Consider the following 27,852-nt stretch of genomic DNA (forward strand, 5'->3'; position numbering starts at 1 on the left):
CAATTTATTTTCTGTATGCTGTCTGAACATACGTGCCTGTGATGCTGCTGTAATCAAGTTTTTCATTGTACCTGTATCTCACTGTATTTGTGTGCACAGACAAAAAATTCGACTTGATATCGGAAAGCTTTGAGTGCTCGTGGCTGCCTTTTGGATTTCACCATGTACACTCAACAACTCGTACAATGTGATCAAGTTACAGATTTAAAATTAATTAGGCCTATATTGTATTCTGTACCTCGATGTACTAGTGCAGATGACAATAAATTTGACTTGACTTGTCCTTGATAAACTTGAAGTGCCATTGACTGAGTTATTAAGTCTTGGTAATGACTTGTAGAGTCAGAGATAAAGCACAACACAAAAGGTCTGTGGTGATTAAAGCAAATCTACCCAGCCTACCCCTCTAACCCCACCTTCCAACATCGGGTCCAGAGCTCTGCAGGTCAATTCTTCAAGAGCACACCCAGGTACTTTTTGAATGTGGTGAAGGTTTCTGCCTCCACTATGTCAAGCAGGGCTCTCAGACCTGAAACAGTAGCTCTGTTTCTCTTGCCACAGATGCTGCCTGACCTGCTGAGTATTTTCTGCATCTGTAGTTTTTTTGAATTTCATACCTTCAAGCTGCACTGTTCTCTGGGGCACAAAAATAGTGAGGTTGAGGGCTTCCTTATGAAGTGGTTTGATAGGGTAGAGGTCGGTAGAAATTCCGGAGCAATCTCTGCGCCCAGAGAGTGCTTCAAACACACATCTTACTACCACAAGGCAGGGAATCCCCCGTCTGGCTTGTCCCTCAACTACCTCCTGGCAGACACTTTGGGAATAACATTACTGGAGTTTTGGAAGCAGGCTTTTCAGGAAGTTTCATTGGACATTTATAGCGAGAAGAAGAGAAGAAACAAAACATACAAATTGTATTAGTTGTAAACCTGGCAAAACCACTGATAAATGTTGGCAACTCTCCAACCTTTTTTTTTTGGGCTAATTTTTTCCTGTTGACTCTTTAACTGTCAATCATGACATTGTCCAAGTGGCCGAGTGTGAACTTAGACAAGAGCGCAGCCTTTTATTTTCTCTTCACTGTCTTGGATAATTCATGCATTAGTTTATATTCTGTGTGTTGTCTGTACCTACGTGCCTGTGATGCTGCTGCAAGCAAGTTTTTTATTGTCCCTCTACCTCACTGTACTTCTGTACATGATGACAAATTTGCTATCAGCCCTCACTCCCACACAACCGCGCTCACACTCCCGCACACTCACACTCATATTAACTGACTCTAGCGCACGTGCTCGTAAAAAGTAGAGATTAAAACTGGTGCTTGTTTGGCTTGCGAAGCTCAGCGCTTGTGATATTAACCCCTTAGGGACCTTAAGACAGTGTTTGCATTCCATAAATGTAATTTTAAGACATTCTGTGGCTGAAAGTTCTGCTCTTATTTTTATTTCAGTCTTTGAAGAGTATCGCCAGGTGTGTAAGTACGACATCGAGAAGACCATCGCCCGTGAGATGTCTGGGAACCTGGAAAGAGGCATGGTGGCAGTAGGTAAGGAATCCTCAATCTGTACTACCAGCGACCCCACTGCATTGCCTTCATTTACTCCCTCCGGTGCGGTTAGGTTGGGTAAATGGGGAAGACCTTCACTGACTGGACAATAGCAGTCAAATATAGTTGGCAGGCAGGAGTGGGAAGGTTTAATTCATTGCAATCATTACCTGCGACCCAGAGCAAAAAGAAGGTCAGCATGGATGAGTTGGGCCAAAGGGCCTGTTTCCATGCTGTATTACTCCATGACTCATTCCTGTATGGGATCTATTAAATTCACACTGAAGATAAGATAAGATATCTTTATTAGTCACATGTACATTGAAACACACAGTGAAATGCACCTTTTGCGTAGAGTGTTCTGGGGGACAGCCCGCAAGCGTCGCCAGACTTCCGGCGCCAACACAGCACGCCCACAACTTCCTAACCCGTACACCTTTGGAATGTGGGAGGAAACCGGAGCGCCCGGAGGAAACCCACACAGACACGGGGAGAACGTACAAACTCCTTACAGACAGCGGCGGGAATTGAACCCGAGTCGCTGGCGCTGTAATAGCGTTACACTAACCGCTACACTACCGTGCTGAAATGGAACCCACAAGTTTGCCCAATTAGTGGCATTAATTGTGCTGCGTTTATGTTGTAGAGTCATGGGGAAGGACAGCAAGAGAAATAGACCCTTTGGCCCACTAAGTCCACGTCAACCATCCATTTTCATACTCCACACACACAGGGCAGTGGAGGTGGGGATTGAACCCGGGGGGGGGCTGGAGGTTGTGAGGAAGCAGCTCTACCACCCACCACCACCATGCCACCCACAGCAGTTCTTGAGAGACGATAGTTATGAAATTGTTTCGATGTCTTAGTGCTCAAGGATCTGCTTTGGGGATGGAAAGGTGTGTTAACGTGGGCATAAAAGGAAACTAACGAATGAGCAGTGAGATTTGGATGATATTGGGACCAAAGAGACGGCAGATGCTGGAACCAGAACAAAAACACAACGCTGGAAGAACTCAGCAGGTCAAGCAGCATCTGCGGAGACAAACGGTGCAAGTCAACATTTCAGGTCAAGACCATCGAGGTCCTGATGCAGGGTCTCCACCCCAAACATCAACTCACATTTTTTGCCTCCAGAGATGCTGCTTAACCTGCTGAGTTTGCCCAGCGTTCTGTTTTCAGATGATATTGAAGAGGGGATGCTCATCAGCTGCAAATCCAGGCAACCTGCTCCTCTTCAGATAGTTACATGACATCGCTTTGTAAAGGCAGACAATTTGAATGCTGACTCTAACGGATGGCAGCTCTAACAGCAGAGACAAAAGATGCTGGAATCTGGAACAAAAAAACCTTCACCTGGATAGGGACTCGACCTGAAACGTCGACTGTCCATTTCTCCTCACAGATGCTACCTGACCCGTTGAGTTCCTCCAGCACTTTGTGTGTTGCTCCAGATTCCAGCATCTGCAGTCTCTTGTGTCTCCATTGTATATTTTCCACTCCTTTTAAGCCCACTGGATTCACTGCAACAGTGTAGGGCTCCCTAGGTACTGCACTGGGGTGTTAGCCCAGATGAGTTGTGGAGTGCGGTTTAAAACACAACCTACTGATTCAGAGGTGGGCGTGCAGTCACTGAGCCGGGCTAACAGTTGCTGGTGTGCAGGCAGATTTTTTTTCTTTCATGAAGTTCTGTTGAGAGAGGGTTCTGTTCATTGACACTGGTAGCAGGGAGCCCCAGTTTGGAAGGAAGAACACCTTTGTTGATCGTGGGGTAAGGTGAACAAGAGAACCCTCCTCAACCAGTTTGAGCAACTGGGGCACGAGTTAAAGGACAGGGAGGTTATCGAGGGATGTCAGTGTTGTATATCAATGTCCATAATGCTTTTGCTCATGTTTCTCCCAATGCTTTCTGGATTCTCAGTTTGTGGGTTAGTACAGTGAAGCTTGATACTGCTGGCCTTCTGTTTGTCCTCGTGCATGTCTGTGTGTGTGTGTGTGTCTGTCTGCAATTGGGATTATTTGAAGGAGTATTCTCTCCGTGAAAGGATATTTAGCAAATAGAGCTAATTGAAAATACCTTATAGTTGAAACACAGTGGATCGTATCCACCCATGTTTGTCACTGGGTTAAACTTGTCATCACTGGCATTAAGTCTCCAAACCCTACCCCAACATCCTGTCTGTGATGCCGTGACAGAGATCACTCTGTTAGCAGTTGGATGTATCGATGGTGCCTTCCCATCTTCTGATTTACCAAGTATTTTCCAATGACTGATACACCTTCCACCTCGTTGCCATACAGTGGGTGCATGTTCAGTTATTTCTCTGTGGTGCTGTGTTTCCTTCATTTGTCGTGAAGTTCTGAGTGCTGTTCCCTTCATCCATTCACGCCCACCAGGTTGCACGAGCTTTGTAATGCAAGGTCCCACTCCGAGCTGCTGGAGTGCGTGGTCCCATTTCCATCGTCTGGGTCAACTGAGAAAGGCTCACCTGAGGGAGTGCCACAGACTCCAGAATGAGACATTAATAGGTTCCATCAGCTCACCCAACTGGCTGCTGTTTGGAGGGGCAGAGAAGTTATCCCCAACATTCTGGGTGAGACTTGTCTCTCACTCAACGTTGCAGAACTCGATTATCTGGTTGCAGCTGTCAGACAGAACTGTTGATTATAAATTTGTCGCTGTGTTTTCTACTTTACAGCAGTGCCTCCACCGCTGCAATCCCTCACTGTAAAGTACTTGGGGATAACCTGTAGTTACCACCAAGAAGCAAGTCTCTCCTTTAAGATTACTGGTGGGGTTTTTGTTTTCCTGCAGCGCTCTTATCTCTATTTTAACAAAGGCCCTGATGATGAATTTGCCTCTGCTTTATACAAGAAGCAGAAGTGATAAGTGTACGCGGAAGAGATAACAGCAATTTGCATAGAACATTAGGCACAGTTAGTTCACGTGATCTTGACACAAATAAGCCTGTGATGTCTGAGGTGTGACTTCAGAGTTTGTATACCTCTCGCTTGTATACCCGCTGAACTGACTTGTAGTGAAGTATATTTTGTGTAGAAGACAGCAAAGATGTCCATCGCTAGACGTGCTGCATCAAGGACTGGTTAAAGCAGATCACACTGATGCACCTGCAGGGTCCAGGAACAGCTACTTCCCTTCAACCTTTTGGTTTTTGAAACAACCTGCCCATCTCTAATCAGTACCTCAGTGTAGCAACACTGACCGCTTTGCACGACAATGGACTTTGTTTTTGTTCTAATTATGTTCTTTCTTGTACAATTTATGTTTAATTTATGTTTTTCTTATGAATGTTGTGTATCTGATGCTCTGTGCCTGTGATGCTGCTGCAAGTAAGTTTTTCATTGCACCTGTGCACACATGGACTTGTGCAGATGACAATAAACTCGACTTCAACTTTGAACTGGATGAGGGAAAAGAGGGCAGGGTGAGAGGCAGAAATTAGTGCGTAAACAGGAGTATACAAACCCCACCTGGACCAATAGACCTCTCTGTTGTAGATTCCATATAATCCTAAATCCACATACCTTGGCAGCGCTCTCTGAAGATCAGTCAGCATTGATGCCAAATTAAACAACAGGGTAGTAAAAGCCAGCTCTGCTTTCTGAAGACTGAGAAGTGTGGGAACAAAGACGAGTCAATCTGAAGACCAAGCTGAAGATGTATCGTGCTGTTGTCACACCCACTTTATGCTCAAGGACATAGACTGGGTACAGCAGACATGCCAGACAGCTTAACCGCTTCCACGTGACCTGTCTGCACAGAATATTTCACATCAAGTGGCAAGACAAGATTCCAGACACACACATCCCAAACAAACCTCCCCACCGTTTACACATTGCAAAAGGAATCACAGATCGGGTGGGCAAGACATGTAACTTCCTCTGTAATTGTAACACTATATTCTGCGTTCTGTTATTGTTCTTCGCTTTGTACTACCTCAATGTACTTGTGTTTGGAATAATCTGTCTGGATGGCACGCAAAGTTTTTCACTGTATCTCAGAACATCAAAGTCAGGTTTATCATCACTGACTTATATGACGTGAGATTTGTTGTTTTGCGGCAGCAGTACAGTGCAGAGACATAAAATTACTATAAATTACAAAATAAATAAATAGCACAAAAAAAAGAGGAATAACAAGGTAGTTTTCATGGATCATTCAGAAATCTGATGGCGGAGGGGAAGAAGCTGTTCCTGAGTCGTTGAGTGTGGCTCTTCAGGCTCCTGTACCTCCTCCCTGATGTAACGAGAAGGGGGCATGTCCCGGGTGGTGAAGATCCTTGTGACATGTGATGTAATAATAAACCAATTCGCAAAGTCAGAAGAATGTCTGATGACAGAATACCAATACAACTGCTCTATGGAGAGCTGATTTGGGACAGAGAAAGATTCAATTTCTTTTAGAACCTCCCTGAAGAGTTTCAACGTTGATACATCCCACTGAAACAGCAAGTCTTGGATCGTCCTATTTGTCATACTCGCATAAAAAGCAGTGCTCGTTTATGTGAGGAAGCTAGGATGGAGGGAGCAAAGAGGAAAAGAGAATCTAAAAAATCAGGAACCACTGATGCTCCCGCATCCCCCACGCCTGTGTGACAGGAACTTGCAAGCCCAGGTTGCTCTAATCAGCCATCTCCCTGCACATCGCAACGCTGTAGATCAGACGTCATTTTCTTATTTGAGAACAAGTGCCAAACAACAACAAGAAGTAGACATTGCAGCTGAAGGAGCATAGAAAAGAAAATCCATGTAGCAGGGGTTCTGTGTTGCTGGTGTATGGGTTTCCCTGACCAGGCAAGCTGCACCATCTAGTGGTGCGTCCCAGACTGCGGTGCGTCCTGCCAATGGAATGGCAACCCCGACACCTTAGCATAATGAAACAGCTTTGCTGCCTGACATCAGGTTAGTCCAAACTCCAAGGGTTAGGAATTCAGAAAGAAAACTTCAGGGGGAAAAAAAGGAGGGCACTGTTGTAATTGAAGATCAGCTTAATCTGGATCTTGCCCATAATTTTGAGTGCCTGAGTGCCCCGGGAGAATTTGTGTTTTTCTGTGGGATTCTCATTCTCCTTAACACGTTGTTTTCCAGAACAAAACTCCGCCAGATGATGCTGTCAGGAAGAGTGCAACATACAAAATTCACCTACAGTGAGATGTCACTAGTCTGAAAAGCAATAGTTCTTGAAGAAATATTACTCTACATATTGTTGGACAAACTTGGGTTGTTTTCTCTGGAGCGGCAGAGTCCGAGGGGAGATCTGATAGAGGTTTATAAGATTGTGAGAGGAGTAAATAGAGTAGACAGTCAGTATCTTTTTCCCAGGGTTGAAATGTCTAATACCAGAGGACATGCATTTAAGGTGTGAGGGGATAAGTTCAAAGGAGGTGTGCAGGGGAAGTTTTTTTACACAGAGAGTGGTGGGTGCCTGGAATGCACTGCCTGGGGTGGTGGTGGGGGCAGGTATAATAGAAATGCTCAAGAGTCTCTTAGATAGGCAGAGAATGGAGGGAGATGGGCATTGTGTAGGCAGAAGGGATTAGTTTAGTTGAGCATTTAATTACTAGTTTAAATAGTTTTGCACAACGTTGTGGGCCGAAGGGCCTGTTCCTGTGCTGCACTGTTCTATGTTCCACATACTATATAAAAAGTCACTGGCAAACAAGCAGCTTTTACTAATCGTGTTTCCCTGAAGCCATATCAGTTAAAGGACCAATATTCAAAGTGTGTTCTAAGATCTGTGATCTCAAATAAAGCCTGTTGTGTGATTTGATTGTTTGCCATTTGAGGTCAGGGTCATGGTCACTCTCAGCTTGCTGGCCTCAGAACCATTCTGATGCTCCACTGATCCCTGACACTTAAGATAAGATATCTTTATTAGTCACATGTACATCGAAACACACAGTGAAATGCATCTTTTGCGTTGAGTGTTCTGGGGGCAGCCCGCAAGTGTCGCCACGCTTCCGGCGCCAACATAGCACGCCCACAACTTCCTAACCCGTATGTCTTTGGAATGTGGGAGGAAACCAGAGCACCCGGAGGAAACCCACGCAGACACAGGGAGAACGTATGAACTCCTTACAGACAGCGGCAGGAATTGAACCTGGGTCGCTGGCGCTGTAATAGCGTTACACTAACCGCTACACTACCGTGCCTGCCCTCAGTGTTGGTGCTCATGTTGTATTTCAGAAGTCAACCAAACTCCATGCTCGAGAAGACAGGATTCCATCTACTTTTTCTTCAGCCCCTGAGTGCAGGCAGAGGAGGGGTGTTGGCATTTAACTGCATTGCAGGTTTCCCCAAAATGGAGGAGATTGTCGGTTGCCCTCGTGTACTTACAGGGACCTCCCTGGCAGCCTCCTGCCCAGAGCACTTGGCTCCAGTTCATGACAGCACCATACAAAGAACATACCTCCTGCGAGCACTCTTCCTCACCAGGCTGTCCAGATTCCTCTGATCCCTTGGGAGCTTCCTCCCACCACCACTGCCCCCTCCCCTTGGTACATTTCCAAGTCAAGGTTGCGTATTAATTGGAGAAAAAACTTGAATAATAGTGTCTGCTGCCCTTGTATTGCCAGAGGAAGTGGTAGGGACAGGTACAATTACAACTTTTAAAAGGCATTTGGACAGGTTCATGGATAGGAGAGGTTTAGAGGGATGTCGGACTAGCTCAGGTAGGCAACTTGGTCAGCACAGACGAGTTGGGCTGAAGGGCCTGTTTTCGTCCTGTATAACTCAGTGACTGTGCCTTTGGTGTGGGGAACAGGTACAAGAGATGGAACGAAGTTGGGGTGCAAGGGCAGGGGTCAGAATCAGGTTTATTATCACTGACTTATATGATGTGAAATGTGTTGTTTTGCGGCAGCAGTGCGGTGCAGAGACAGAAAATTACTATAGATTACGAAAATAAACAGCGCAAAAAGAGGAATAACGAGGCAGTGTTCATGGGTTCATGGACCGTTCAGAAATCTGATGGTGGAGGGGAAGAAGCTGTTCCTGAATCATTGAGTGGGAGTCTTAAGGCTCCTGTACCACCTCCTCGATAGTAGTAATGAGAAGAGGGCATGTCCCGGGTGGTCAGTATCTTTAGTGATGGATGCCGCCTTCTTGAGGACCGCCTCTTGAAGATGTCCTCGATGGTGGGAGGGAGCAACCCTCTGATCGTCCAGTGGTTCATTTGAAGGTAAAGCCCAGTCCTAAAGCTCACTCAATAAAAGAGGCATTTAAGGTGCAATGCGAGTAGTGCTGAGAGCTCTTTTGTCAGTTCAGTCTGGGAACTGACTGTGAACATTGACTCGGGGATGAAGACTTGTATCCCCGATGCTGCACCAGTTGATACCCTCAACCTTGGACAATGACCCACTTACCTCAGTAATGTTGTGAGCCCCTCAACCAATGCCGATGCCTTCAAGAATTCTCCACACCCTCCCAGACTAACCCCATGGCCTTTTCTACATGTGTTTCATCTGTAATCTATTGTCAAAGGGATATTGGCTGTGTGTGTTATACTCTGCCCATGACTAATATCTAACCAACATTCATTTTGCAGTGAAGTGCCTGAGAAATACTCCAGCTTTCTTCGCTGAGAGGCTCTACAAGTCCATGAAGGTAAATGTTGAACAGCTATCACTGCTTGTGTTGTGCTGTAAAAGGTAACTGGAAATGTAAGGGTTAATGGTGTGCAGCTATTCTTCCCATGGTGTGATATTCCCTCAACCATGGGGTGTCTATAGTTATGACTGTAAAATGTCCAGGTGTGGGTGGGAAAGAAAGAAGTTTTTAAGACATATCTTGTTTTGCTAAAAGCTTGCTGTAAGAAACTGCCTTCGTATGTGCAACTTCCCACAGAGGCTTCCCACGGATTAAGTATAAGAGTAGGGAGACTAACTGGTAAATCTCTGAGTGGGGTTCAGTACAGAGCTCGGGTTACACCGTTTACTCTTTCTCTGTACCTCCACTCCCGCTAGCGTTAAAATAATAAAGCATCAGTTGTACGTTCCTTGGTTCTGCTGTTGTCTGATTTATGACAGCGCGGGTTGACTTTCACAGTGCAATAGAACCATAGAACACTACAGCACAGAAAACAGGCCATTCGGCCCTTCTAGTCTGTGCTGAAACTTTATTCCGCTAGTCCCATTTGACCTGCACCCAGTCCATAACCCTCCAGACCGCTCCCGTCCATATATCTGTCCAATTTATTCTTAAAACTTAAGAGTGAGCCCGCATTTACCACATCAGATGACAGCTCATTCCACACTCCCACCACTCTCTGAGTGAAGAAGTTCCCCCTAAACCTTTCCCCTTTCACCCTAAAGCCATGTCCTCTCGTACTTATCTCTCCTAATCTAGGTGGAAAGAGCCTACTTGCATTTACTCTGTCTCTACCCCTCATAATTTTGTAAACAATACCGCTCATAATTTTGTAAATAAAAAAAAAGTGCGATCTTCAGCTGAACCAGGTATAAGGAGGGCAGTACAACAGGCAGCTGATAAGAGATCACACATCGGAGGCTGGAGGCTTTCGTGCTTTGAAGAGCTCACTGACTGTGGAGGCCCCAAAAGTAACAGTGCATGTCACCTGTACCCTCTTTGAGGCCAACTGCCTAATAGAGGAGGGAAGCCAGAGTGACTTGCATTTGCACTCCCTCACCATGAGGCTTATGAACAGCCAGAGCAGGGGTCGAATCCTGATGCAGGGTCTCGACCCCAAACATCAACAATTCCTCCTCTTCCCCCCACCAACAGATGCTGCTCGAACCAATGGGTATCACCAGCAGTTTGCTCTTTGCTCATGAACAGCCATCCTTGTTAAAACCAGGAGCAGAAGTCTTCACCTTTTAAAATAAAGATGTAAATCTAACCCTAACTGTAGTCAATTTCTATTGGTTATGAAGTTGAAGCATTCCAAGCCGCTTTACATCCACCTGAGAAAACCAGCAGCCTCAGTTTATTGTCCATCTAAAAGAAGGCACCTGAGACAGTGCTGCACTCCCTCAGTACTGCGCTGGGGTGCTGACATAGATATTTGATCTCCAGTGACAAGAGTGGGATTTCCAGGAGCTTGGGATGTCCCAAACATTTCACAGCAATGAAGTACTTTTGATGTCCGTCACTGTTGTAATGTGTGAAATGTGGCAAGTCTTGAGAGTTGTCGGAAAACTGCATGCTGGAGCTCAAAATATTCAGGTAAAAGGGTCTTCCCTTCTTGAACAAAGATTTTGCTGCAGGAGCTAGTGAGAAAACGCAAGTGTGTTTTTAAAATATCCAGTGATAAAATAGGTTTGGTGTGAGTCAGTATCTGTCCAGGCCGAGCTGTTCCGCCACACTGCGAGGAGCTGATCCATTGTGAGGAGCTGGTAATAGAGTCAGAGTCTTACAGCACGGAAACAGGCCCCTCGGCCCAACTCGTCCATGCCGACTGTGTCGCCCAGCGAGCTAGTCCCATCTGCCCGTGTTTGGCCCACAGCCCTCTAAACCCCTCCTATCCATGGACTTATCTAGACGGCTTTTAAATGTCGCTAATGTGCCCGCCTCAACCACTACTTCTGGTAGTTCATTCCAAATACGATCCACCCTCTGCGTGAAGAAGCTGCCCCTGATGTCCCTTTTAAATCTCTCGCCTCTGATATTAAACATATGCCCTCTTGTTTTTAGCACCCCCTCCCTGGGAAAAAGACGATGTGCTTTCACCCTGTCTCTGCCCCTTGTGATCTTATACACCGCTATCAGGTCATCCCTGAATCTCCGACATTCTAGGAATAGGATCCAATAGGAAGAACGTGCTGGGGAAAGGGAGGTTCTTGAATTTCACGTTGAAGTGTTGCTCTTCCCTCCTTTTCTTCTCTAGGGTCTGGGCACAGATGACAAAACCCTGATTCGCATTATGGTGTCTCGCTGTGAGGTTGACATGTTGGATATAAGGGCTGAATTCAAGAGGATGTACGGGAAATCGCTGTACTCGTTTATTGCGGTAATTATGACGTTTCAACACTTAACGTGTATCCAGAAGGCCGAGGAAGGAATGGAGCTGACATCTCCCTGATCATTAAGATTTGCTCTCTGTTCATTACCAAAAACCTAGTTCAATAGTCAAGTCATAATCATAGATCACGGAAACAGGCCCTCCAGCCCGTTGAATCCGTACTGGCCATCAAGATAAGATAGCTAAGATAAGATTTCTTTATTAGTCACATGTACATTGAAACACACGGTGAAATGCATCTTTTACGTCGAGTGTTCTGGGGGAGCCCGCAAGTGTCACCACGCTTCCGGCGCCAACATAGCACGCCCACAACTTCCTAACCCCTACGACTTTGGAATGTGGGAGGAGACCGGAGCACCCGGAGGAAATCCACGCAGACACAGGGAGAATGTACAAACTCCGTACAGACAGCGGTGGAATTGAACCCAAGTCGCTGGCGCTGTAATAGCGTTACACTAACCGCTACACTTAGATTGATCCCATTTTATTCTCCCCGGATTCTACCATTCACTTACACACTTGGGATAATTTACAGTGGACAATTAACCTACCAACTTGCATGTCTTTGGGATGTGAGAGGAAACCAGAGACCCAGAGGAAATCCACGCAGTCACAGGGAGAACGTGCAAACTCCACACAGACAGCACCCGAGGTCAGGATCGAACCTTGGGTCACTGGAGCTGTGAGGGAGTGGCTCTGTCACTGTGCTGCTGTCCCTTTGACCTTGAGAAGGCAGTGATGTGCCACATTTTGGAACCAATGCAGTCCATGTGGTGTTGGTATACCCACAGTGCTACAACTGACTGACCTGCTGGGCAGTTTAGAGATCCTTTGAGTCACCCACACAGGTGTAAGTCCGGAGACAGACGCCCAATGGCCAAAAACATGATCCAGAAGTTTCATGATCACCTTTGTTATTAGTCGCTTTATATCCCACTCTTAAGTAAGTAACTGAACTTAAGTTCCTTCAGCTGCTTTTGTGGAGTTTGAACCAGTGTCTCTGTAAGATGTATTAATGGAATGAGACCCCCAAACAAACACAAACATCTAATTAGAGGCCCCTGAGATTGTGGTAGAGTTTCTACTGGAGCTCGGAAGAGTAAGAAGGGACTTGATAGAAACATCTAAGGGGTCTCAACAGGGTGGATCCGGAGAAGATGTTTCCTCTTGTGGGAGAACCTGGAGCTGACATTCACTATTTTAAAAAATAGGGGTCACCTGTTTAAAACAGATGATGCAAAATGTTCTTCCAAAGGGTTGTGAGTCGTTGGCGCTCTCTTCAATGGGTGGCAGAAGCAGGATCTTTGAATATTTTCTAAAGGTAGAAGTAGATAAATTTAGCGTAGCGGTTAGCGTAACGCTTTACAGTGCCAGCAACCCAGGTTCAATTCCAGCCGCTGTCTGTAAGGAGTTTGTACGTTCTTCCCGTGTCTGCGTGGGTTTCTTCCGGGTGCTCCGGTTTCCTCCCACATTCCAACAACGTACGGGTTAGGAGCTGTGGGTATGCTATGTTGGCGCCGGAAGCGAGGCGACACTTGTGGGCTGCCCCCAGCACATTCTCAGTAATACTAAAAGACTCATTTCACTGTGTGTTTTGATGTGTGTGTGACTAATAAATAAATTTCTATCTATCTTCATGAGAAGGGGTGAAAGGGGTAGATAGAAATGTGAATTCAGGTTACAATTAGATCAGCCACAAACTTATTGAATGGCAGAGCAGAATTTGAGGGGCTGAGTCAGCTCCTGTTCCTACTTGATGCATTTAAGTGAACAGCAAGGTGGGCTCGAGGGGCTGAATGGCCTATCTGCCCCACCTGGAATCTGCTTCAGTGATAGAATCTGACCAAACCTTGGGTGGATTCCAAACCTGCCACTCGGTATAAAGCAGGAATGAAACAGGCCACCCCTGTGCAGCAACACACAAAACACTGGAGAAGCTCAGCGGGTCAGGCAGCATCTATGGAGGGAAATGGACGGTCACCATTTCAGGTCAAGACTTTTCATCTGGACTCTAGTTGTTGCTCCCGATTCCAGCACCTGCAGTCCCTTATGCCATTTCCCTCCACAGATGCTGCCCAACCCGCTGAGTTCCTCCAGCGCTTTACGTATTGCTCCCGATTCCAGCAGCTGCAGTCGCTCCTGTCTCCACTCCTTGGTAGTCCTGGTGTAGGTACAGGCAATGGCAAGCTGTCTTAGTGATTAACCGTTCCTTCGTTTCTTCTGTTGCCAGGACGACTGCTCTGGGGACTACAAGAAGTTGCTGCTGCAGCTTTGTGGCTCAAATGACTGAGAGAGGACAATGAGGTCGAGGTAGCGAAGATTTAAGCAGTGGTTTTCCAACAACACTTCCACCCGTCCTCGAACGGAAGCTTCCTCGTCTCTCTGTTATTGTTTTAGTTCCTTTTGTATCGGCTTGTAAATGTAATCCTGTTTTATCAGCATATTCAACATGTATTTGTTTGGCTGAGGTTTGAGGTGATGGGGGGGGGGGGGGTAGAGATTCGTCCTGTTGTGTTTCTAGGGGTGATGCTGGTGTGAGTTTCACCCCCACCCCCACTGACCTCTGCCTCTCCTGTTGAACTCCCTTCGTTCACACCCATTTGTGGTACCTTCACACCCATTCAGTGTGTCAACCACTGATGAACTTACACCCTGCTGCAATCCCACTTTCCAGAATGCCCTGTCACTACCTGGACAATCATCCCTTTCCACAGCTGTCTTGTGACGTAAATGAGGTTCTCAGCTTCCCCTGGGCATCAGCTCACATCAACAAACGTGATGCCTGGTAGGAACTAAAGTCAACCGATTGCTTCAAGGGCATTGAACAGTTTGCATTCCTTGTATTTTTATATATTTTTGTAAAGTTGCATGACCTGTGCCAACTTAACTTGGCATTCACCCCATGCCATCCCGTCCAACTCTCCTGTGACAGAGGGGAGGGAATGTCAAATGCAAACTGTTTCCTCACCCCCTCAGTTAAAAGAGATTAATTTGCGTCAATAGGGCTTATTATTCTTATCTCGAGCCAGCAATGTGATACCTGAGGCCACTTTTGGCGGGCCAGAATCAGAAGTTTCCAACCTGCGCACACCTCCGGGATCTGAGTATCTGCTTCACACGCCTACAGTCGTGGTTTGACTCGCTGACCAAAGAATCCACCATGCCCCCTCAGGCTTCAGGGACTCCTCAGGAACGCCAGACAAAGATGAAAAGTCGGTGCCTCTGAATTAGCTGTGAGACCACCTTATGGCAAAATGCGATGTGCTCAAAAATGTAAATGAATAAAAATCAATACTATGCAATAAATCTACAGCTGTGTTTGATTCAATCATTCTTTAAGTGTAAGTGAACCTCAGCAGCACGTCTTGAGGAGATCCTGAGTGGTTTCGATAGTGCGGTATTGGTTTATTGTTACGTGTATGCGTACTGACTGGTTGCATCACCGCCTGGTATGGAGGCTCAAACGCACAGGATCGCAAGAGGCTGCAGAGGGCTGCAGACTCAGCCAGCTTCATCACGGGCACAACCCTCCCCACTATCAAGGACATCTTCAAAAGGTGGTGCCTGAAGAAGGTGGCATCCATCAGTAAGGACCCTCACCATCTGGGACATGCCCTCTTCTCGTTACTACCATCAGGGAGGAGGTACAGGAGCCTGAAGATCCACACTCAATGATTCAGGAACAGCTTCTTCACCTCCACCATCAGATTTCTGAACGGTCCATGAACACTACTTCGTTATTCCTTTTTTCTGCACTATTTATTTATTTTTGTAATTTATAATAATTTTATGTGTTGCACAGTACCGCTGCCACAAAACTAGAAATTTCGTAACATATAAATCAATGAGATTAAACCTGATTCTGATACAGTGAAAAGCTTTTGCTTGCGTGCCGCCCAGGCAGATCATTATGTACACAAGTACGTCGAGGTAGTAAAAGAAAACAGAATACAAAATAGATTGTAGCATCTGCAAAGAAAATGCAGTGCAGGCAGACAAATAAAGTGCAAGGGCCACGCGAGGTAGATTAGTGAGATCTTTTAATGTATGGTAAGTCTGTTCATGAATCTGATAACAGTGGGATAGAAGCTGTCCTTGAGTCGGGTGGTACGTGATCTCAAGCTTTAGTGATGGGGATGGTTCAAGGACACAGTTTTGGTTTATGGATGCAAGGGGAATGAGAGGAAAAAATCTTTTACTTGGACAGTGGTTATGAATTGGAATTCCCTGTCTGAACGGGTAAAGGAAACACTAATCTGTGTTTTAAAAAGGGCATTAGAACATAGAACATTACAGCACAGTACAGGCCTTCGGCCCATAATGTTGTGCTGGAATGTTATCCTGCTCTAAGATCTATCTAACCCTTCCCTCCCACATAGCCCCCCATTTATCTATCATTCATGTGACTATCTAATAGTATCTTAAATGTCCCTAATGTATCTGCCCCCACAACCTCTGCCGGCAGTGCGTTCCATGCACCCACCAGTCTCTGTGTGGAAAAAAAACTTACCCCTGACATCCCCCTTATACCTTCCTCCAATCACCTTAAAATTATGTCCCCTCATGTTAGGCATCTTTGCCCCGGGAAAAAGTCTCTGACTGTCCACTCGATCTATGCCTTTTATCATCTTGTACACCTCTATCAAGTCACCTCTCATCCTCCTTCTCTCCAAAGAGAAAAGCCCAAGCTCGCTCAACCTATCCTCGTAAGACATGCTCTCCAATCCAGGCAGCATCCTGGTAAATCTCCTCTGCACCCTCTCGAAAGCTTCCACATCCTTCCTACAATGAGGCAACCAGAACAAGTCTCCAAGTGTGGTCGAACCAGAGTTTTATAGAGCTGCAACATTACCTTGCAGCTTTTGAACACAAGACCCCAACTAATGAAGGCTAACACACCACGCCTAACATACCATAACAAAAAATGTTGCTCCAGATTTCAGCATCTGCAGAATCACTTGTGCACTTTACACGTTCTCCCCATGTCCACGTGGGTTTCCTCCGGGTGCTCCGGTTTCCTCCCACTTTCCAAAGACTTACGGGTCAGGAAGTTGTGGGCGTGCTACGTTGGCGCTGGAATCGTGGCGACACTTGCGGGCTGCCCCCAGAACACCACACAAAAAATGCATTTCACTGTGTGTTTCGATGTACATGTGACTAATAGATATCTTATCTTTACTGTGACACCTTACTCTGTATCCTGTTATTGTTTTTACCCTGTACTACCTCAATGCACTGTACAATGAATTGATCTGCACGAACAGAATGCAAGACAAGTTTTTCTACTGTACCTCGGTACAAGTGACAATAATAAACCAATACTTCTCAAACGATCTGAAATAAAAATGACAATTTTGTTTTGTTGTTGACAATATTCGGCGCTTCGGGCAGCAGTGGCTGCAAAACATTTTCAAAAGCCATGGGCGCACGAAGCGTCCCATTGCTTTCCAACGCATCCAAGTGCTGGGAAGTAACCTCCAACACGCCGCAAGTTCTTCCATTGGGTGACAAGCGCTGGGCGCCCGCGGGGGGCGCAGTCGAGGGAGGGCGGCGGGGCGAGGCGGCGCCTGTGGGTGGCGCTGCGGCGGGAGGGCGGGCCGGAGCGGTGAGGGGCCGGAGCCGGGGGCCGGGGTGCGGGGAGCGGGGCGGCCGCCGGTGGGTGAGGGTGAGGGTGAGGGAAGGACCGCGGCACCGGTCACCGCCTCTGCCGTCGCCGTCATGGTGAAGGAGCAGTTCAGGGAGACGGATGTGGCGAAGAAAATGTGAGCGCGGGGCCCGAGGGGGGAGGGAGTCACGTGGGGCGGGGGGAGGGGCTGGTGGGGGTTAATGTGGGGGGTGGGGGCAGTGTGTGGGGGGGTTAATGTGGGGGGTGGGGGCAGTGTGTGGGGGGGTTAATGTGGGGGGGTGGGGGCAGTGTGTGGGGGGTTAATGTGGGGGGTGGGGGCAGTGTGTGGGGGGTAATGTGGGGGGTGGGGGCAGTGTGTGGGGGGTTAATGTGGGGGGTGGGGGCAGTGTGTGGGGGGTTAATGTGGGGGGTGGGGGCAGTGTGTGTGGGAGTTAATGTGGGGGGTGGGGGCAGTGTGTGTGGGGGTTAATGTGGGGGGGTGGGGGCAGTGTGTGGGGGTTAATGTGGGGGGGGTGGGAGCAGTGTGTGGGGGTTAATGTGGGGGGGGTGGGAGCAGTGTGTGGGGGGTTAATGTGGGGGGGGGTGGGGGCAGTGTGTGTGGGGGTTAATGTGGTGGTGGGGGCAGTGTGTGTGGGGGTTAATGTGGGGGGGTGGGGGCAGTGTGTGTGGGGGTTAATGTGGTGGTGGGGGCAGTGTGTGGGGGGTTAATGTGGGGGGTGGGGGCGGTGTGTGTGGGGGTTAATGGGGGTGGGGCAGTGTGTGGGGGGTTAATGTGGGGGAGTGTGGGCAGTGTGGGGGGGTTAATGTGGGGGGGTGGGGGCAGTGTGTGTGGGGGTTAATGTGGGGGGTGGGGGCAGTGTGTGTGGGGGTTAATGGGGGTGGGGGCAGTGTGTGGGGCGTTAATGTGGGGGGGGGTGGGGGCAGTGTGGGGAGTATTGTTGGGGATTTAATGTGGGGGACAATGTGGGCTAATGTGGGAGGCAGTGTGGGGGGGTTAATGTAAGGGATGATGTAGGGGGTTTCATGTGGGGGGCATGATGTTGCAGGTTCATATGCAGGGGCAGTGTTGAGGGGGTTAATGTGTGGGGGACGGTGTTGAGGGGGGTTAATGTGCGGGGCGGTGTTGAGGGGGGTTAATGTGCGGGGCGGTGTTGAGGGGGTTAATGTGGGGGGGCAGTGATGAGGGGTGTTAATGTGTGGGGGCGGTGTTGAGGGGGTCAATGTTGGGGACGGTGTTGAGGGGGGTTAATGTGTGGGGACGGTGTTGAGGGTTAATGTGTGGGGGTGGTGATGAGGGGTTAATGTGTAGGGGCGGTGTTGAAGGGGTTAACTTGGGGTGGTGTTGAGCAGCTTAATGTGGGGGGGTTGGTGTTGAGGGGGTTAATGGGGAATGGTTGGGTTAGTGGGGGGATGGTGAGGGGGCTTAAACTCAATGTTGAGTTTATTGTCATCTGCACAAGTCCATGTGTGCACAGATGCAATGAAAAACTTGCTTGCAGCAGCATCACAGGCACAGAGCATCAGATGCACAATATTAACAAGGAAAACGTTAACATAAATTTTTACAAGGAAGAACACAATTAGAATAAAAAGAACACAATCAATTTTAGTACAAAGTGATCAAAGTGGTTATAGGGTTGTAGTGATTAGGGTTGTGCCGGTTGGTTCAAGAACCGAATGGTTGAAGGGAAGTAGCTAATCTTGAACCTGGTGGTGTGGGACTTCAGGCTTCTGTACCTCCTGCCCGATAGTAGCTGCGAGAAGATGATATGGCCCGGATGGTGGGGATCTTTGATGATGAATGTTGCCTTCTTGAGGCAGCGCCTCGTGTAGATACTACTGATGGTGGGGAGGGATGTGTCCATGACGTATTAGGCTGAGTCCACTGCTCTCTGCAGCTTCTTGCGTTCCTGTGCATTTCAAATTGCTGTACCAGACCATGATGCAACCAGTCAGGATACTTTCAACAGTACATCTGTAGAAGTTTGATAGCGAGTTTGGTGACAAGTTGGACCTCCCTAACCTCCTAAGAAAGTAAAGCCGCTGGTGTGCCTTCCTTGTGAATGTCTGTATGTGCTGGTTAATGTTGGGGGGCGGTGTTGGGAGGGGTTAATGTGGGGGGACGAGGCAGTTAGTGTAGCGGGGACGATGTGGGGGTTCGTGTTGGGGACGGTGTTGGGTGTGGTTAATCTGGGGGATGGTAGTGAGGGTTAATGTGGGTGGGACGGTACGGGGTGTTAATCTTGGGGACAGTGTTGGGGGGAGGGTTAACCTGTTGGGTTACTTTGGGTGAATGCAGTAGAGATTGTTAACAGAGGGACCAGTGTGAGTACACCAAAGGGACAGCGTGGGAGTGGAGGAAACATTCTGAGGGGAGATTGAGGAAACCTGAGAATGATAGGTGAGTAATGGAAGTGAGGAAGAGAGAGCACTCGGGGCAGTTGCTGGGGACTAGGTGAGTGAGATGGTCACTGGGTTAAGAGGACTTGTTCTGGGACAATAGAAAGGGATATGTGTTACGCAGAATGGGCATATCAACGGTTATCGAGTGGGACATGGATTAGTGTTTTGGGGTGGCATGAAGGTATGGTGGTTTTCACTCCAGAGGCCCATGCTGTCTGTATGGAATTTGCACTTTCTCCCTGTATCATGTGGATCCCCCCCCCAGTACTCTGGTTTCCTCCCACGCAAGATGTGTGAGTTGGTAGATTAATTGGCCCTGTAAGTTGCTTCTGGTGAATCGGCAGGTAGGGATGGTGGTGGGAGTTGATTTGAATGTAAGAGGGAAAATGGGATTAGTGCAGATAAATGTTTGATGGTTGGCACAGACACGGTGGGCCGAAGGGCCTTGTTTCTGTGCTGTGTGGCTCTTTGGCTCATACTGTGAAGTAGGTGCAGAGGTTTTGAGTCAGGGATGGAATGTGCGGATGGTGAACTTTGGATTTAACTGGGGAGTATGGCTGCGACACTGGGGTGTCCATGATGCAAATTCAAGATTTGCAATGTGGGGCAGTTGAAAGAGTGAGTTGTTGGAAACGTGAGTTTCTTGGACAGAAACTCTCAAATGTTCATTCCATTGTTATTGGGACAGAAGGAGGAAAATTAGCCCATTGGGTTTCTGCCACTTTGGTTAGAGCTAGTTCCCCATTGCCCTGCATATTCTCCTCCAAGTGCCTTTCCTATTTCCTCTTGAAAGCCCTGATTTATTCTATTGCCCTACAGGCAGTGAGTTTGAGTTCATATTCACTCCTTGAATTTTCCCTCACACCATGGTCCTTCAATCATGCAGTAAAGGGAACGTCTTCCTCTATTTTACCCTTTTTAAACCTGTCATTATGTTGCAAGCCTTCTACACCCTTGGACATAATTATTTTAAATCTCTTCTGGGAAGTAAATTCTGCATTACATACAGTGCCCACGTATAGCATTTCCCAGCTTTTTAGTGCGTTCTGTACCAAACTTGCTGTAATCTAACCAACTTTGTCTCCCAAGTTTTCATCAAGATGCCACTATCGGAGGATTCATGAGAAACCATTCTGTAATGCCGCACCTAGTATAGATCAGTTCTGGAAGTTTGCATGGAATTTTAGGTTTAATGGAATTATTTATGGGAAAACAAAATCGCAAATCACAAAATTATTTGCCGGAAGAATAAGAAGCCAACTTCAGTTGGAGTATGATTTGAGTAAAACCATTTTGAATCATTATGAAGTTTTATATATTGAGCTTTTTTTCTGCATTATGGTTTGGCTGATCACTTGGATTTTGTACACCAAGAAGCAGTTGTGGAAGTTGTACAGAAAATTGAAATCTGAAATTCTTAGATGGAGGTGGAAGTGCTTTATAAAAAGTTAGCTGAGGTTCTATGACTGTACCTAACAGCATTTTACTCCTTCAGACACAAGGTACTGATGTGGATTTGGAGAACTGTTATATTTGTGTTTCTTTAAAAATGATTAATTTTTGATATTGGTAAGAAGTGATTTTTGTGAACCAACTTCAAAAATCAGCCAATGCTCAGAGCCTACTGAACTTGTTCATGCCAGGTGCAATTATGGGTTTGTGTTTGATCTAATGACCACAGTAATGTAAGTAAAGAATTAAACCAATGTTTGTCTTGTAGATGTAGTAGAACTGTAGTAAATTAAAAGTGGATATTTCACTGCCTTTATATGTTTCTTACTCTGGCTGATGCATGTTTTTGTTACGTGAAACATACGTAGCCTTAACTGTCTCTGATTTGTTCCTCACATAGAAGCCACATCTGTTTTGGAATGAAATCTGCAAAAGAGATGCGACAGCAGGCACACATTCAGGTGGTCAGTAAGAACCTGTATAGCCAGGATAACAGTCACACCCCTTTGTCACACGGTGTGCTGGATCATCGCATGGTAAGCTTGGAATCTGTTCACCTTAGTATTGTGGCAGTAAGGTAACTGTAAACCTGAAGCAGTTCCAAGGACTCTGCTTGATCAAACAATAAGATTAACTAATATTGCTAACTAAAATTAGGACTTGTATTTCTCCTTTAAGTTATATGAAAGCACGGATCTCTCTCTGTCTCTGCAGTCAAAACATCAAAAATTAGTGTGCCCAGGGAAACAAACTGTTTCATTTGGCTTAGTGAATTTTCCAATTTAATTGATTTTGAAACGTGTTCTGTGGATGAACAGCTCCTATAAATTGTTTTGAAAATTAATTGACTGTAATTCTTTTACATCAATAGGGAACTAGTGAGAAAGACCGTCCATGTGAAACTTGTGGGAAGAACTTGGCTGACTGCATTGGACACTATGGTTATATTGACTTGGAACTGCCTTGCTTCCATGTTGGTTATTTTAAAGCCATTATTGGAATCTTACAGGTAAGAATAAATAATATTCAGCTGTGAGGACATACTGATTCTGCAGTATGTACTGTCCTTATTGGTCAGTCATTCTGTGCTATTCAGGTTGGTTCATTGTGTTGAATCAGTGTGTTTGTACACACGCTTACCTACTTGGTGGTTATACTGGTTGGAAGATCTAATGATTGTTCATAAGTTACGTAAGTTTTGTAAGTGATTGCCTTAAATGTGGCCATTTCATTTCCCACAGATTATGTTTAGGTCTTATCACAAAAAGCAGCTCTGTCCTTATTCTGTAAAATCAACTAGCATTATAATTGTGTGGCAAACCAAACCAGGTAAAGGCAACCATCTTGACAAGTTTGGTAGAAGTGAGATGGCTTCAAGTGTATATCCCTGGTACTGCCACCCTGTTAACTTTCTAGAAATTCAGAGAAATGATATGGTCTAAACTGTAAAAAAAAATCTATTCATCAGGGAATGACCTAATTTCTAGATGTACAGTTTTACAGTCAGGTTAGAATTTAACCATTTATCATTTTGGTAAAAATTTGTTGGTTTTCTCACGTGAGGGGCTTTTAGTTTTTATGTTCAATGGTGATGATGAACAGCTACAACACATCAGAAGGTAATTGAAGGAAAACAAAGTTACAGGGACAGGGTTATTGTACGGGGATGGTGCGTGTCGGACTTTCATGCAATTACTGTGGAGTTTTTTTAAAACCATTCTGTGGGCATGCATTAATTGTAAATTCAAATCTTGAGCACTGAAATAATAGCAATTTTCATTTCTGTTGACCTCTAATGTATTTGTTTATGCAAAGCCATTAAATCTTCCATCTGGAATAACCAGGAATGTAACTTGGGCACCCGAGGAGAAACAGAGGCCCTATTGAAGGTTAGGAAAGGTGACTAAAATTTTGTATTAAAAAATGGGTTTTGAGATGACATTATATGAAGATTTAAAATGTTGTAGAGGGTAGGAACTTTTACAACCAGAGGTTTGAAGGGTGTAGTACCGAGGAAATAATGCTCATTCCACAAGAGGTTATTTGAGGACATAGAGGATTCATCGAGCACCTTCGCTCCATCTGCTACAAAAGCTCGGATCTCCCGGTGACCAGCCACTTCAATTCCACTTTCCACTCCCATACCGACATGTCTATCCACTTCCTCCTCTAGTGCCACACTGAGACCAGACACATGTTGGAAGAGCAACACCTCGTATTCCACCTTGATGGCCTCCAACCTGACGGCCCCAACGTTGATTTCTGATTTCTCTAACTTCTGGTAACACCTCCTCTCTACCCCCCCCCCCCCCCCCCCGCCCTTGTTTTCCCTCACTCCTGCTGCTCCCTCACCCTGTCTTTCCCCTCCCCCGCCCTCATGACCTGCCCATCTGTTCCCCACCTCCTTCCCTTTATTCCATGGTCTACTGTCCTACAAGATTCTTTCTTCAGCCATTTGCCTCTTCTACCTATCACCTGTCAGCTTCCCTTTCATCCTCCTTCCCCCTCTCAGCTGGACTCACCAGTCACCTGCCGGTTTGTGCTCCTCTCCACTCCCCCCGACTTTTTTATTCTGGCTTCTGCCCTCTTCCTTTTCACTCCTGATGAAGGGTCTCAGCCCGAAACGTGGACTGTTTATTTCCTTCCATGGATGCTGCCTGACCTGCCGAGTTCCTCCAGCATTTTGTGTGTTGCTCCAGATTCCAGCATCTGCAGAATCTCTTGTGTTTCTGTAACAGGGAGTTGTAATTTTAAAGTTAATTAGTTGGAGATGGATGTTCTAGGCTAGCAGGGAACCGTGGGACTGAATTTGTGGTAGACATTTTGACAGTTTAGTGTTATTAGAATGTTTTCTCTGTGGCGATGAATGCTTGGTAAAGACCTCTTGATTCTATGATGGCTGTTTTTATCATCAAGCTACTTGTAGCTACTTGTAGGCCTGTATGTCCTGCATTTTAAATTATAGCAGAGCACAAGGCTTGTAATGCTGTCATTTGTTTGTAATTTGCGAGTACATGAAGTTTCAGAGTATCTCAGAGTATCTTTTAGATATTTTGCTAAGTTATTTGGTTTCCTTAGTAAGTGTCTGGTTTTGGGATTGTACAGGTTTGTATCATGGTGACCTACAAGTGTTCAGGCAGTAATATTATTGCGAATGATTTCAGTTATAATGTTCATGGGTGTCCTATGCCCGTGTGTTTCTCCCCAGATGATCTGCAAAATATGTTCCCGTATCATGTTGTCACAAGAAGAAAGGAAAACGTTCCTGGATGCTTTAAAAAAGCCTGGCTTAACCTATCTTCAGAAGCGGGGCCTAAAGAAGAAAATCTCTGAAAAATGTAGAAAGAGGACATACTGTCTGTTTTGTGGATCGTTTAATGGTAAAAGCCCATGATAAAAAAATACAGTTGGTATTCAATAGATTAAGGAAAAATATAGAACTTCCAAGTTACATGTCTCATTTAAGTGTTGCATAATCTTTGTGTGCAAAAAATTATTTATTTTCTTTTACTGTTGTAAAGTCTGCATTATAGCTGGGTGGTGACGTATTCTGCATAATATATTTTACGTGTGAACAATATTGAAGTTCATTCTGTGTAGCGGTAGGAAGAAGCTAAGCTCTTGACAGACATTCAACAGGGCAAACTTCCCTTAACTTTGGATTGATTAGAAAGGACATTTGTGAGATTGAAGAACAGATTTTCAGTGCTGAAAGGGTGCTGAATTCTTACGAAATGCTTTTTGCTAAGCTAAATGATTATATTGTGAACACAAGTTGACACAGTGTCCTGATGATTTCACGTCTTCGATTTTGTCCTGTTATGGGATGAGCTGACCTACAAAGTGCTGTCAGTCTAAAGGTGTTCACATCCTATGTTCAAGGAAAATGTTGAAAGAACTTCAGGAATAGTTAAATGCAATAATGTTATCAAAATGGACTTGTAACTATTTGAAAATGAGTGGAAGGTTTTATACCAGGTGTTTAGCCCCAGTTAGATTAGGGAAGTTCTTCCCTGTTGAAAGCCTTTTTTCCATTGCACCAGTCCAGCATTTCTTTAAAAAAAAGAGGTTGAGGCTGTGATGTGTGATGATCAGCTTGATATGCCAGCAGTAGGATGTTCTTATTTTGTTAACAGAAACCCCGCTTGAAAATATATATTTTGGAAATGAATAGTAGTTCTGTTTGGGGATCCTTGACTTTATGAAGTTTCATTCTAGCATGATCAATATCACTTTTGCTTCTGAGCCTAAAAGGTATGGTTTCAAGTTCCACATCAAAAGTTGAGCACGTAGTCTAGGTCTACCCTGCAGCACTTGAGGGGTTGCAACATTGCCATAGGATCTGACCTTTGGGTGATGCTCAACAAAGGTCCCCTTTATTTCTTGCAATATTTTGTGTCCATCCAAAGATGAATTTCTGTGACCCTGTTCAAAGTTCCCTTTTCATGCGATGGCATCAAAATACAGATTAACTTCATGTTCATCACGTTGCTCTTAATAGAATTTTGACAAAGCAATTCCCTATTATGTCAGTGTACAATGCAGTTCATCAAGGAATACCTGAGGGGACTTCTGAAATGTGATAAAAAGCATTGTGTAAATCCAAGCTTTTCAATTTTATTTTCATCTAAAAACGAATGATCATATATTTTGTACTTAAGTACAGTTAGCTTTCAACAAGTTAAAAGTGTTGGTGCTTTGTTTTAAATAGGTCCTGTGAAAAAATGTGGATTGCTGAAAATAATTCATGAGAAGTACAAGACCAATAAGAAAGTAATGGATCCTGTGGTCTCAGATTTTCTCCAATCCTTTGATATAGCCATTGAGCATAACAAAGAGGTGGAGGCTTTGCTTGGAAGAGCACAAGTTAGTACTACTGAACATTCTTGAACATATTCTTCATTATTAGCAGAATTAAATTTTGAACCTTTCTTTTAATTCCATTGATTGGTGTGATTGCTTTATCAGATAATGTGAGAAAAATGTTTGTAAAACTGTCGTGCAATCGGTGTAACTGTTCCTTGGGAAATAGAATATTGAAATAAGCTTGAACCACATTTCCATTTTAATAATGTATTACGTCTGAGAAATTTTAATTTCTGCAATCTATGTTGGGTATTTACTGCAAAGTTGTTTACAGATGTGGTTGCTTTATTATCTTTATCATTAGCGTCTTGGATTCTTGTAGCGTGGAAATAGGCCCTTTGGCCCAACGCGTCTATGCCGACTGTGTTGTCCCAGCGAGCTAGTGCCATCTGCCCGCGTTTGGCCCATAGCTCTCTAAACCCCTCCTATCCACATACTTATCTAGATGGCTTTTAAATATTGCTAATGTGCCCACCTCAACCACTATTTCTGGCAGCTGATTCTAAATACGCACCACCCTTTGTGTGAAGAAGCTGCCCCTGATGTCCCTTTTAAATCTCTCGCATCTGATCTTAAACCTATGCCCTCTTGTTTTTAGCACCTCCTCCCTGGGAAAAAGACTATGTGCTTTCACCCTGTCTATGCCCCTCATGATCTTATACACCTCTATCAGGTCACCCCTCAACCTCCTACGTTCCAAGGAATGAAGTCCTCGTCTATGCAACCTCTCCTTGTAACTCAGGCCCCCAAGTCCAGGCAACATCCTGGTAAATCTTTCCTGCCTTGCTTAAAATCCAGGGGAAGATTTTGTGTGTATGATTTCTGAAGGCAGCGTTGATTATATGCACTGCAACCTAACAGAAGTGTGTTGTTGCAACCTGCATTTCCTTATTTTCCAGGAGAATCTCAACCCCCTTGTGGTGTTAAATATATTCAAAAGAATTCCCTCTGAAGATGTCCCACTGCTTCTTATGAACCTGGAGGCTGGGAAGCCTGCAGACCTTGTCCTTACTCGGTTATTGGTTCCTCCACTATGTATTCGCCCCTCAGTGGTGAGCGACTTGAAATCGGGGACAAACGAAGATGACCTAACCATGAAGCTGACGGAAATTATCTTCTTAAATGATGTAATTAAGAAGGTTAGTTAATGTTTCTGGAACTTGAATTATAAATGACAAATGAAATATTTCCTCTGGGTGCTCTGGTTTCCTCCCACATTCCAAAGACGTACAGTTTAGGAAGTTGTGGGCATGCTATGTTGGCGCCAGAAACGCGGCGACACTTGTGGGCTGCCCCCAGAACACTCCATGCAAAAGATGTATTTCACTGTGTGTTTCGATGTACATGTGACTAATAAAGATATTTTAAATATAATATTCCATATTGACTGGCATGGTTTAAGGTGTGAAATTAGAGCCAACTCATCAGTGCTTCAATCTCAATAACCAGCTATGGGTTTTTGGAATTTTACAATAAGCAGCAAAACCCTAAATAACAGAATTATGTTACATTTATAAAATGTGTGAGCTTTGTGTTCAGCATTAGTCTGCGTCCCACTTTTTATTATATCCTGTGTATTTTGAAGTTCAGTTTTTGCAAGGTGCTTTCTTGCCTGTTGGTGGAAAGATTTAAGCAAATGGGTCATGAGATTACACAATCAAATTAAGTAACATAGATTGTAACACTTTGAATGGTAGTTTTTATTTACTTAATGAGAGTTGCTTGTCATGAGCATGTTATATTTTATCCTCAATTTCAATTACAATTTTACAAACATGTATTTGTAAAGCCAGTTATCCTGAGATACCAAATACTTTTCTCCAGTACAGGTAGTTCTGTTATAACGTGTGTGTTTCCATAATGCGAATTGGATGTAACGTGATTGTTGAATTAGGGATTTCAATCAATTGGGAACTAGAGAACCCCGTAAGAGTTACTTTGGAAATTGACAAGCAGGAAAAA

At 45.3% G+C, this 27,852-nt stretch overlaps 2 protein-coding genes across 2 annotated transcripts in view; both read left to right on the forward strand.

Moving 5' to 3' along the window:
• LOC127584651 (annexin A4-like) overlaps window positions 1-14,853 on the forward strand; it is a 95,214-nt gene extending 80,361 nt beyond the window's left edge. The window contains exons 12-15 of the mRNA XM_052041494.1: window positions 1,451-1,546; window positions 9,111-9,169; window positions 11,409-11,531; window positions 13,774-14,853. Coding sequence (XP_051897454.1) covers window positions 1,451-1,546; window positions 9,111-9,169; window positions 11,409-11,531; window positions 13,774-13,833 — 338 coding nt within the window. The 3' untranslated portion in view covers window positions 13,834-14,853. The remainder of the gene's footprint in view (window positions 1-1,450; window positions 1,547-9,110; window positions 9,170-11,408; window positions 11,532-13,773) is intronic.
• A 2,311-nt stretch (window positions 14,854-17,164) lies between these two features.
• Window positions 17,165-27,852, forward strand: part of polr3a (polymerase (RNA) III (DNA directed) polypeptide A) — a 62,976-nt gene continuing 52,288 nt past the window's right edge. Inside the window, exons 1-6 of the mRNA XM_052041473.1 lie at window positions 17,165-17,305; window positions 21,425-21,560; window positions 21,896-22,033; window positions 24,233-24,404; window positions 25,736-25,890; window positions 26,790-27,029. Coding sequence (XP_051897433.1) covers window positions 17,262-17,305; window positions 21,425-21,560; window positions 21,896-22,033; window positions 24,233-24,404; window positions 25,736-25,890; window positions 26,790-27,029 — 885 coding nt within the window. The 5' untranslated portion in view covers window positions 17,165-17,261. The remainder of the gene's footprint in view (window positions 17,306-21,424; window positions 21,561-21,895; window positions 22,034-24,232; window positions 24,405-25,735; window positions 25,891-26,789; window positions 27,030-27,852) is intronic.

The sequence above is a fragment of the Pristis pectinata genome, chromosome 30 (assembly GCF_009764475.1).
Source record: "Pristis pectinata isolate sPriPec2 chromosome 30, sPriPec2.1.pri, whole genome shotgun sequence".
Classification (NCBI taxonomy): Eukaryota; Metazoa; Chordata; class Chondrichthyes; order Rhinopristiformes; family Pristidae; genus Pristis; species Pristis pectinata.